A 12,301-nucleotide genomic window follows, 5' to 3' on the forward strand; every position below is an offset into this window, starting at 1 on the left:
TTGTCCTCCCCCTGCATCCTGCGACTGAGTTGATGCCCCAGCCACTGAAATGGACACAGAAGATGCATTCTCCATTTTATTTTAAAAAACCCATATATTTTTCATAGGACAGTACATGAAGGAACTGGGAAATGGTGCTGGACCTTGTCACCTGCCCCTGCCTTGCCCCAGCACTGCCCAGCAAGTTAAGGGGATAAACCTGGAGTGAGAAGAGGCAGGTGCTGCTACAAATGGACACAGTAGACAAAGGGGCCAAGACCAGTCCCTGTCAGCTGGACCACATCACTGGAAGCCTTTTTGTAGCCTTCTCTTTTGGAGTTCATTCTTCTGGTGGCAAAGAAACTATTTGGTGACAGTCTTCTCTGCCCACAGCAGGGGTAGCAAAGCTTCACCTTCAACACCCCAACAGCACTGCCCTGGCTGCAGATGATCTGAGCCAGCCCTACCTCCAGCTCCAGCACCATCCCCTCTCCCAGGCCACCAGCACCAGTAACACCAGACTGCTCCCTCCCACTCAAGTACAGAACCACCACAAGGGGAGGGAAGCAGGGATCAATCCAGAAAAGGCAGCAGAGGTCTGCTTCTGGCTAAAGCACACCAGGCACCCAGGTGAGATGGGTCCCATTGTCCCAGAGGTACGGGAGGGGAAAAGAGAGTTCACTCCTTGAGTGGTAGCACTAGGTTTCTGCCCAGCTGGAGGTCACAGCATTATCACTTCTCTTCCTTCTCTGTTGAAATTCCTCACTGCCCACAGCCCTGTTTCATCGGATGATGGGTGCTGAGCGGTCATTGGTGACTGTGGGGCGCAGCTTGACTGTGGCAAAGGGGTTGGTACCTCTGGAATGGGAAAGGAAATGGGCAACCATCAGAAAGTCTGCAAATGCTATGCAGGGATGTCTGACCAAGCAAAGGCCACTTAGCCCTGTTGCAGTCACTGACATGAGCGTGGTAAAGCTCATTCCTGAGTATGTTTTCTCCATCCTTAACACACCCTGCTACACATTCCCATGTGGTTCTCCTTGGGCTCTCCTGAGGGCTCCTCACCCTCCTTCTTCCAAAGAATGAAGAAGGGACACTAGCACATGGCTGTCCCTCACAATAGCACTCTACACTTGCAGAGTGTACACCAACACTCCAAGCAAGGAGTCAGGGAGCAGAAAAAGGCCAGAAAGCACACAGCACCACCCCAGAAACATGGAGACACCAACCCAGCTGCAGGGGGAAGAAACCCATGGATTTATTGCAAGTCTCATCCGCACAGACCTGACTCATCAGAACTCAAAGCCACGTGCTTTTATGCCTCAGCCCTTTCCAAGCAGGCAGAGATGCACAGTCATGTAGCTCCACACTCAGGCTGCGAGCTGCTATTGTGACCCTTCCAGGATGGATGGAAAGGAGAATGTGGGTCTGGACATGTGTTTAGGGTACTCAGGTCCCACCTCATTTTATATGAGCCAGGGTAGGACCTTCCCAGTCAGCAGAGGCCCGAATGGACCACCTCTGCCTCCTGTCCTGGAAGGTAGGCTGTGCATTGCTTTTCCCCAGGCACTTCTTGGTTCCTCCCACATTTGATAATCCAAAATATTAAATAATAATAGCATTGCAATAATAGTCCCTTCTGTCAGATTATTCTAGAGTGGAGTTCCACATCTTACTCACCGTGGGAAGAGTTCAGGGGGCTGGTCAAATACTCCTGATTTCTGCAGTGAAAAGAAAAGCAGCAGTGAGAAATCTGGAGTAGGGAATGGAGAGAGAAAATGGGGCAGGAGACACTGCACACATGGAGGAATATCTCACAAAACACTTAGGTGAGTTAGGAGCCCAAGTCCTCTTAACAGGGCTCAGACTCCTTATTCAATCAAGCTTTGCAAAAGTCCACAAATTCCCCACTGTAGATAATACTCTGAATTTTGTTGTGGGGGTTTGTCCCTACACCACATTTCTTACTCCCTTAGGACATCCTCCTTTGTTTTGGGGAAGAAAGGGGATTACTCAGATCCCCAAAATGTCATATCTGAAGAGCACAGCAAACAGTGACAGTCTGAGCTACATTTCACCCTCCAGCGCAGCCAGAGATGCCCCCTCATGTTGCCCATATACCCTGGCAAAAAGTCTGTCATCCATGGCCTCATGTGCTTCCTGCTTCCATAAGGAACTCCAGAGTTGTCCCTACCTACCCTACACCACACATTTCTTAAAAGTGGACAAACCTGATGGACAAAGTTGGACCTAGGCCCTGTGGCCCTTATTCTTGACCAGTAGATAGTGAAAGATCAGTAACAACTGACCTGTTAAAGTGCTCTGGTGGCAGACAACAAAGCCACATGTGGCTATCTGGCATCCAGCTGGGAAGTCACACCCATTTGTTTGTGGTTCACCTGGAGGATGTCTTGGGCATACATTTAAAGCAAGGCTGAATCTTTCCAAATTAGTCTTTCTCTCCTTTATGGTTAGGTTCCACACTCTGCCATGCTGTTCCAAATGCTGTACACAAATCGTGACTCAATCCCAGGTCTATCCCTACACCCTAGCCCTGGGGCAGGATAAAAACCCTGTGACCCAGAGAGACAGAAAGGCTGTTCCCCTGTGTTGTGCAGCCTGAGGCTACCTGAAACCACAGAGCAGGATATAAAGGAGTAAAAAAGAGTAATTAAATGTTGCAGTTTTCAGTTCTTTGAGGCATTCAATTACTTGCAATCTTACACTGGCCTGGAACCAGTTACCATGGAAAAGGTTTTCCAGCCCTCTGTGAGACTGAGCAAGTAATGCCCCATGGGCAGCACTGTTCTTTCCTCTCCCAGGTCCTCACCTATAACTTGGTTCTCCCCAGTCAATTCCCTACTGCTGGAACCAATGGCAAATGGAGGACTTCCTTCTCAGTATGCCATCCATAAGCCATGAATTGGACACAACTTGTTCTAAGGCTCTCAAATATTGCTGTGCCCAGCCTTTGCTCCCAGCTTTTCCCCAGCTGTGACTTTAAGCCAAACCTGATCTGAATTTAAAACAGGAACTCTATGAAACTCCTCTCCATTTTCTGAAGGGAGAAGAAGGATGGCATCTCTGTTGGCTGGTTACCCACTCCCAGACCAGCCTGGTCACTCCATGGTCCTACTATTAGCAGAAAGAAGTGCTGCCCTGGAGCCACCAGAAATCAGGCTGGGTGGTCATGGAGAAAAGGACTGAACTGAAGGGTCCCTGGTGAGCAAAAAGAGAGAGAGATGAGAAGGGCTGGGGCAGAAAGGCAGTTCCTTGGGGAAGCAAAGCCAAGCACCAAGGATCTGCACACAACAGGGAGACTGGCAGGGGTCATCTACAAGGTGACATATGAACAGACTGGGTAAGAAAGCAGCAGGAAAGACTCAGGAAAGCAGCAGGTCCCTTCACCAACATCAGAAAGGTGATTTTCTGTCTCTATGGCCAAAGCAGAAAAGGTGTGCCTTGGAGGATGAAAGTCAGATGTGGCTCACTTCACACACACCCACTAGTCACTGCTCCTGCACTCACCTTGGAGCCAGAGTTGACTGGGGTGGCCACCCCGCTCTGGTGACTGCTGGCACCCACCGAGAGGGGAGGTGGGTTCGGCACGCTGGGCTGGGCAGCAGCAGGCCAGTAATTGCTGGAGGCTGGAGTGCTGGGACGGTCCAGGATGTCATCCATACTGTGACTGCTTCGCAGCGGGAAGGACCTGAGCAAGAGGAGAAGACATTGAGGTGGGAGCCAAAGAGCAAGGATCAGGGAGCAGCACAGGTGCTAGCACAACATGGGACGTCTCTGGAGGAAATAGATGTGTCTTGGACTGGCCCAGTTGCAAGAACCTTTGAGATGACATTGCACAGGTTATGGGAGCTGTCTAGGGAAGCCTGTGAGGTCCCAGGGCACAGTGAGGCTCTTGGCAAGCTCTGCAGCATGGGAGTCCTGCAGCTGTCCATGGGGCACACTCAAATAAACCCCACTGGCATGGGGTACCAGGAGCTCCTGCCCAGCCAATTGCCATCCTGTTACCTGGTGTCAGGCTCCTCTATCTCCCTCGTATTCTCCAAAGGCTTGACATAAGCTTCAGGGAACCAGCCACACCTAGGGAACAGGAACAGAGCCAAATGAGGCCCAGGCAAGCATGATTTGTGGTTCTTCATATCCAGTTGCCAAACACTTCTGATCTGCACCCATTCCACACATGAATCAAGACACGTTTGCCACTACCATGTGTGACAGGGTTCCTGCACTTCTTTCACCCATAGATGGGACACAGGGGTTATCGTGGGACAGACCTTGAGCTTGGAGTAGGACTCACTTATCTCAGGAGCTGTGCAAAACCTGTGCTCCTGGGACTAATGCTGGTGCAATCCAGCAAGAGATTGGTTGCACTCTAACCAACTGCAATCACAAGGACGCTGTGGAAAACCTGTCCAGAAATTTTACACAGCTTCACTTCAGAAACAGCCACCCAAAGACAGGTGCTGCTTTTGTTCATCTCACATCTGTGAGCATTCCTGCAGACCACATCCTATGTGGAACAGAGCAGGCTTTACACACAGATGTTGGCTGGCAGTGCCACCGGGAGTAATTCAGTAAGTGCTGGGTGCAGCAGTTTCCATGCCCTGCCTGTGCTGGAGGCTGTGGCAGCAGCTGCAGTTGTGAGCTAAGAAATGCCAGGCCTCTCAGGTGACTCCAGCAGTTCGTGGCCCTGAGCTGGATCCCATGACAGGAGTCATGCAAGCCAGGAGGGGGTCACTGCATTGCTGGCTCTTCCCCCCAAAGCCCCTGGAGGATTCTCAGGCAGCTCATCCATGCATCTCCTTGGCATGGAGAGCCCCATCACTGAAGTGCTGACACAGCTCTGTCCTGCTGAGATGGTGGGTGGGACACAGTGCCCAGGCCACACCAGGAGGCGACGGGGGGGTGTGATAATTTTGGGCTTAACCTTCCAGCTCCAGACCCAACAGGCCTGCATCTGTCCGATTCACAGCAGCAGAGCCACGTACGTGGATGAGCCCTCCAGCTTGCCATAGAGCCAGCCATTCTGCGCCTCTGGCATCAGCACCGTGATGATGTCCCCGGGCTCGAACCGCAGCAGGGTCCGGTTGGCACCCGTCGTGTGGGGCACAATGGCCTGAACTCTTGTAGTGCCACTCCTCTTCCTGCCCTCGCTGCCACTGCTGGCCTCGCCAAAGGAACCCGAGCGGGACGTGCGGCCCGTGGGGAGCAAACCTGTGGGGAGGCATGCCAAGGGTCTGGCTGGAGTCTGGCATCCTCCTGCAAGACCCACAGCGCCTCAAAGGAACCTTTGCTTTCCCAGCCAAGTAGTTACTCTAGGGGAGGAGCAGATGGCCTTTCAGGGAGAGGGCAAAACATAGCATGGGAAAAGCAGAGAAAAAGGAAAAGCATCCTGCAGGAGAGAATCAACTCAAGCCAAATCCATTTGTTTTGCACTGCGTCCTCTCTGGCCAAATGCCTAGAGCACAAGCACTGCATGCTCTGGCTGATGCACTCCCGGCCTGACAGTCCTCTTCCTGACCTGCTAGAGCTACAGATTATTTGGGTAACTTCTTTCTCTCCCTGTCCTTTTTTAACTTCTTGTAAAAACTTTAAGCTGAAATTTCTCAGGAAGGAAAAGCAGGTGTGCCACGGGTTAAGTCGCTGGGTTTCATAGGGCAAGCTAAAATTTAATCTGGTAGTAGGAGAGAAGGTGCTTTGCTAAAAATGGGAATTCTAGCAAGAACCAGTTCTTGTAGTTCAAGGAGCCTTGAAAATTACACATTCGTAGGTTCCCCACCTCACACAGCCTGGCCGTGCCCTGGATGGACTCTGCCCTGAAGGCCGAGATCACTTTCTACTTCAGCCTTGCCCTGTACAGCTCCCTTAGGTGCTGTCCTCTCACCATGCCCGGGAATGTGGCTGAGGTTTGGTGGTCTGGTAGAGTGGTGGTCCCTTCCCAAACCCAACCCTCTTCCCAGAGAGGTCCAGCCCCTGTGTGTCCCCACAGCACTGCTCTCAGATGTGGGTCGTACTGGCTGCTGATGGTGTCCTCCTCAGTGGCCGCCTGGGAGACTCTGGCTGAGGAGACATTCTCATTTCTGGAGGGTCTGGAGAGAAGATGCTGGATCTACTCCCGGTCATAGAAGAAGTAAAGTCCCCAAGGGGTCTCTGGGGCTGTTGGAAAGAAAGGGAGTTGAACACACATCCATGAAGACTGTGTTAGGCAGGAGATGATCAGAGAGATATGCAGTCCCTCCTAGAAAGCCAAACTCAGCACATTCCTTCCATTGCAGCCCACACACAGGCTACTCTTCCTCTTGGCCAGGAAAGGCCATTGGAGCTGAACAAGGCAGCAAGCACCATGGTGGGCCAAGGACTGACCTTGCCCTGTAGCCTCACCACCAAAGAACCATTGAATATTTTGGGTTGAAAGGGACTTTTAAAGGCCGTCTAGTCCAACCACCTGAAATGAGCAAGGATGCCTTCAATTAGATCAAGTTGCTCTCAGCTCAGTTCAACCTGACCTTGAACGTTTCCAGAGACAGGGTATCCACCACCTCTCTGGGCAACCTGGTCTGATATCTCACCAAACAAGGTTAAGCTGTCTGTGGGCTCCTCACCATCTCAAGGTGGGTGGGCGTGAGCCGTCCTGATGGATACCCCTGGCCGTGGGAGGCTGAGAGCAGCCCCTGTGAGTGGCTGTTTGAGGGGTTACGGCTGGCTTCCAGCTGCTCCTTCCACCGCGGTGCCTTGGTCTGGATCATGCCCCGAGCCTGGGAAGAAACAGAGAAGAGGGGGTGATGGATAGGGCAGACCGGATACAGAGGAAGCCTAGGGCTTACATGTGCCTTAGAGACCAGGTCCTCCCACAATTAGGCCTGTGGGCATGGCAAAACAGCTCCCTCTAGGCAGGAATTTCCAGGATGGCACCCTCCAGCAGAGATCCCCTGGTCCCAAAGACCCTGCTATAAACACCTACAGCACCCTTCCCTCCTCCATCACTCACACACCCAACTAACCCCATGCCAGCACCACCCTCAGCCCCAGACATGTTCTCTGAGCCTAGTACAGCCAGCCTGAACCTCACAGCAAGAAATAAAATCGTTTCCTGCCCAGTCCATGCAGAGATGCATCCTTCGCCTAAGGGATGGCTCAGTCCTGGCTCCCTCCTGCCTGCATGCTCCCCCTCCAGCCCTGCTGTGTGCTCCCCCAGATCTGCTCCCCAGCGTGGCAGGGCTGTACCCTGCTGTAAAACTGGAGGAGAGTGTTGTAGAGCATCTGGTGCTTTTCAGCCAGGAAGCGGTAGCGGCGTTTCTCCTCCAGCTCAGCCTCCCTCTGGCTCTCAGAGACGAACGCCTGCATCTCCGAGCGCAGCCGCATCACATTCTCCTGTGTCATGGGAAAAAAGGAAGGAAGGGATCAGTGAAAATCGAGCAGAGTGGGTGCAGGGGAAGGGTTGGAAAGGGTCATCATGTCTATCAGCTTCCCAGTCCTATTGCAGTGCTGCAGCAGCAGAGAGGAGCTAGAGCAGAGTGCCAGAGATTAAGTCCCTGCTTCCTGAGGCTTCCTAAATGAAAGGGCTTGGCAGTAGTGAGTACCACAGGTCAGTAGCACCCTATAGAACAGGAGTTTCCTACTTTCCAGATAAGCTTGCTGCCTTTTGAACACTGGGGCAACCCCTTGGCCAAGGCTGCTGAGAAATCAGCCCTATTCTTGAGAAATCATCCAGTTCTTATTACCAGCTCCCCTTCCTGCAATCACTGCTTACCTTCATCTCTCGGGCATTTTTGTCTCGAGCCCTCTCCATTCTCCACAGCTCTGCCATGCACTTATCCAGATTGGTGGCTCTTCGCTGGTACTCTAGCTCATACTGCTTCTGGCTCTCCTGCCAGGGAGAAAACAGGCTCAGTAAGGAGCCAGAGACCCAGCCACACTGTGAGGCAGCAAGGGTCCTGCTCTGACAGGTGGTTGGACATCTGAGTCCACCTGCAATCAGGCTTCACCTGGACCTCTTATAAAATGCCTTTCTTTTAATTTTAAATGGCCCAAGAATGCTAATGAACCTCCAGATCTCAGGACTGGCACCCAGCTGCCCCAAGCCTCTGTCTTCCTCTGTGACAGTACCCAGCAGCAAGGCCAGCTGGGGCACAGCAGCACTGGACCCACAGACAAGCAGGGTGATTTGGGGAAGCTGGGAATTCTGCTTTTGGAATGCTGGGTCTCTCAGCCCCGCTGAAGCATTTGGCAAGTCCCACTGCACAAAGAACAGCCACCTGCCCTCTTTTAGGTCTCCATCATCCCTGAACAAGGGGAGTCCATTCCATGATGGGAAAACATAAGACCCCCTATCTCCTGCTGAGAAGAATCACAGAAACACCTCAAGTGTTGAAGCAAAAACCCTTGGGTGAAGGGGAGAGAGAAACAAGGAGAGCTGAGGAGGAGAAGGGAGTTCATCACTTACACTGATAAACTGCACATCCATTTTGCTGTTCTTCTCCATGTGCTGCAGCAGGTCCACGTGGAAGGTCTGAGCCTGAAAGGTGAAGGAGCCATCACCCTTATCTCTTCACCATATGGGATGTTGCATGCACCATGATAAGGGGTGGCTCATAAAATGTGCAGAGCAGGTGACTAGCAGCCAGGCTCTGGGCGTGCCAGCCCTGTGACCTTCCTCTGCCATGTGCAGCAGGGAGGCAGGCACCTGCCTGCAGCCGTGTGTGAGGACAGCTGATGGGGTGAATGTGGTAAACACTGATAAGCTGTATGTAAGGAATTGCTTTATTCTCCACCTCCACCCGCCCTTGGGAAAACCACTCACCACAACTTCCAAGTCAGAGCTCAGTAGTCTCTGCGTGTCAGACATCTGCATCAGAATTTCACCTTTGGGAGAAAAAGACAGGAGAAGGTGTAAAAGTCCTGTGGCCATTTTCTCGTGTGCCTTTGGAGGCAGACCAGCAGTGTGCAGCTCAGGCTGATGATACATGGGTGTGAAAGTCCAAGAGATATCACACCCTGGTAGCCTTCCTTCCCAGGCACTGCCAATGCAGGTTACTCCAGGCCATGATGGCTGGACCAGTGCTCTGCTACAGCCCCAGGTGTTAGAGGCAGCCTTGCCTCTGCCATGGGCTCTGTGTGCTGCGTTTCTGCTCTGCTACAGCCCCTCCAGGCCCCATTTCTAACCCCAAAGGCTCCCCAGCTGCCCTGCACATGTCTGGCTGTCCTACGGAAGGCAGCTCCAGCACTTGCTCCAATGCTGTGCATGGTCCCACTTCACTGGCTTTGGCCTTATGGAAAGGAAGAGACTGATGACAGGAAGCAGAGGAGCTAGCTGGGAGGTGCAGATGACAAGGAGAGTCTGCAGGAGGGCACCTCTGCTGGAAGCTTTATGCTAAAATGTTTAGCTGTGGAGCAGTTCCCTGACCACGTTTTTAGCAGTCACCACCAGGCTGCAGAGTTATTTACACTGCTGAGAGTGAGTCCCTCAGCCCCAAGCTGCCATTCCAGCCAGTTGCAGGATCAGGAGGACAAAACCCCACCAATTGTTTTCAGTGCATGCTCCCTGGATTCTCCCTCACACTCTCAAGGAGGAGAAAAATGTTCCCTCCATGATGAAAATTTCATCTCTGGGGGCAGCATGCCTCATCAGGGACTGGTTTCTGTGCTAGGTCCATCTCTGGAGGTCCATTACAGATGCTGAGCTCACTCACTGATCTCAGAGAGATACAGGGAGGAGTACTGGGACTGTGAGAAATAATTTAACTGCCACCCCTGGACAGGGCTTAGTACAGAGAGACACCATTTAGAGGAGCTGTCTTTTTTGCCCCAGTACCTAGAAGTATACCACCTAAGGGAGAAGGTCAAAAAGGTAACTGTGGCTCACCACAGGAGAGAAGATGATGTGCAGGAGAGCCTTACCCAGCATGTGTGAGGTGGAACTCTGCAGTGCTTGCTCCCCAATCTTCTCAATTGCCTTAAAATACACTTCAGCTGCTTTGGATAGTGCTGTGGGGAGAGGAGAGGGGTGGTAAGGGCCCAGCCTGCTTTCTCACCATCACCAGCTCCAGCAAGCAGCAAACAGAACAGCCACCTTCTGGTACTTCATCTATAGGTACCTCATCTCTCCTCATCAGCAGTGGGTCCTGGAGCTGAGGAGTGCTTAAGAGCAGCTCAGGACATGTCAGAGGTGGCAGACCAGCAACCTTGTCCTGGGTGAGGGGATGGGGGGTGCCCAGGCTGGATGCAGCACTGTGGTCTGGAGCCCTGGCTGTGTGGGACCACACTCACCATGGAAGGCACGCAGGTAGTTGTTCCCCAGGTACACCAGGTTCTCCAGCGCAGGGTTGAACTGCTCCAGGATACTCTGTGGCCAGGCAGAAGCACATTAATGCCGTTTTTCCTTGTGCCCAGAGACCTCAGCAGGCCAAGGCCCCTGTGCTGTGGTGGGTAAGAGCCCCCTCTGGATCTCTGGAACTGAGACAATGTACAGCCCAGCACAGCCAGCTCCCTGCATCAGGCTGGCTAGCAACCTCAGCAGCCTTCCCAAGCCAGCCAGGAGAGGGGCTGTGCCAGAGGGCAAGAGCCCACTGCAGAGCCAAGTGGTTGCCTAAATGAAGATGGCTTTCTCCCAAAAGCCCACACCCACTGCAGGCAGGGGAGAAATGCAAGGGGATCTGAGCACCTTTTCCCTCACCCCACAGCCAGCCAGAGGGCCACTGCTTCTAATCCAGGCATGAACACAACCCTTTCCTGGCCAGGATGTGGTGCACTGCCAGACTCAGCAGCTTAGTAAGAGAAGGGATGGACAACCAGCTTCTCTGCTTTATTTTCCCTTATCTAAGACTACCTGTTGACTACAGAGAAGATCAGAGACTGGAATAAGCAATTCCCCACTTCTCTCAGCCCTCCCCACTGTCAGCACCGATGTGTGTAGGGAAGCATTTATGAGATCAGACTCTTTCAAGGGAGGGGCAAAACAGTCGATTGAACTTTTTCCTGCTAGCAACCCAGGTGTGTCACCCTTCATGCTCCATGTCCAAACCACCCTGCCTGCCCAGTTCCTTCCTGAATCTGTCCTTGGGAACCATACCACCCTCTCCTCCAGCTCCCAAATACAGCCCAGAGCCCACAGGAGCTGCTGTAGTTCAGCCTGCAAATGGATTCTACCCTCAGCTGCACCCAAGGGAGCCTTTGGCAGAAACCACTCATCTCCCACCCACACGTCCCCCATACGCACTCAGGAGCAGCCTTTGATGCCAACACTCACCTTATAGATGGAGATGGTGGATCTGTAGGACAGATCCATCTCTGGAGCCTATTCACTCTGTCAGAGAAGCAAAGAGCAAAGGAGAGCACAAGGTGCTATTCTGGCCTGAAGGACTCTGCTTCTGCACAGCCAGCTGGATGGAGAGAGCCTGTCACCAGCAAGGAAGGACAGCAGGAAGACAGAGATGTGGTACAAAGGGAGCACTGATGGAGTTTAATAATTCACCAGCCGAGAGGCTGGAACTTGATCTCTGGAAGTAACCAGACTCTGGGGGGGAGAGGAATCCTGCGACAGCCAGCAAGGACATGTGACTGCCTCTTTGCATTATTGATTGCCAGCTTGGTACCCAGCTCTGCCTGCCCCGACACCCGCGGCGCCGGCCACCTGCCCGAGTCCCTGCCATGGCTCGCTGCCCCGGCTCCGCCAGGCTGCTCACTCACTGTGCCCAGCGAGCGGGGCTTCCTCAGGGCTCTCTCACAAAGGCCCCTCGCAAGTCAGGAGATCCCTGTCAGCTTGTGAGCAAAGAGCAGCAGGCAGGGCGGAACGCAAGGAAAGCTCTACACAAATTTCAGCTCTCCCCTGCCCATATCCCCCCCCCCCACCCAGGCTTCAGCCCTCTGGCTCTTAGCCTCCCTCCTACTCCCAGTGAAACTCTCACTCTCAGTGAAACTCTTTAACAGCAGGAACAGGCTTCTATCTGAACCCTTTCCCAGGTTTCATCTCTGGTGAGCAGGGACCAGTACTGCCATTGTGATTTCTTTTGGGCATTTATCTTGGAAGAGACAGATCAAGCAAAACTTAGTGTTCTATTTTTTTAGGCCTGGACAGCTCCAAGAGGATCCTCATAGTGCAGCTGGTCCAAAGCCTCTCCACTCTGCTTGCAACTGCTGTGGCATAACCAGCCACTCACACCACCCACGTGCTCCCTGGGCTGGCTGCAGGTACAGCTCATTTACCTCTTCAGCCCATACAAATGGTATAAATCCTGTGTCTCAAGGAGCCCTTTCTCTGATTTTCTACCCATAAGAGATTCAGAGCCTGCAAGCCTAGAACCCCTCT

General features: G+C 52.8%; 1 protein-coding gene across 1 annotated transcript; it reads right to left on the reverse strand.

Annotated features, from left to right (window-relative positions):
* Positions 1 to 63: 63 nt before the first annotated feature.
* Positions 64 to 12,204, reverse strand: BAIAP2L2 (BAR/IMD domain containing adaptor protein 2 like 2). Its single transcript, XM_021554031.3, has 14 exons — positions 11,243 to 12,204; positions 10,264 to 10,339; positions 9,895 to 9,981; positions 8,798 to 8,859; positions 8,441 to 8,512; positions 7,748 to 7,864; positions 7,222 to 7,368; positions 6,600 to 6,752; positions 6,012 to 6,153; positions 4,986 to 5,211; positions 4,006 to 4,077; positions 3,508 to 3,688; positions 1,660 to 1,700; positions 64 to 837 (listed from the first exon to the last, which is right to left on the reverse strand). The coding sequence occupies exons 1-14, from the start codon at positions 11,279 to 11,281 to the stop codon at positions 762 to 764; spliced, it is 1,491 nt and encodes a 496-aa protein (XP_021409706.1). The 5' UTR covers positions 11,282 to 12,204; the 3' UTR covers positions 64 to 761.
* Positions 12,205 to 12,301: the final 97 nt, after the last annotated feature.

The sequence above is a fragment of the Lonchura striata genome, chromosome 1A, assembly GCF_050655825.1.
Source record: "Lonchura striata isolate lonStrDom1 chromosome 1A, ASM5065582v1, whole genome shotgun sequence".
Taxonomy (NCBI): domain Eukaryota; kingdom Metazoa; phylum Chordata; class Aves; order Passeriformes; family Estrildidae; genus Lonchura; species Lonchura striata.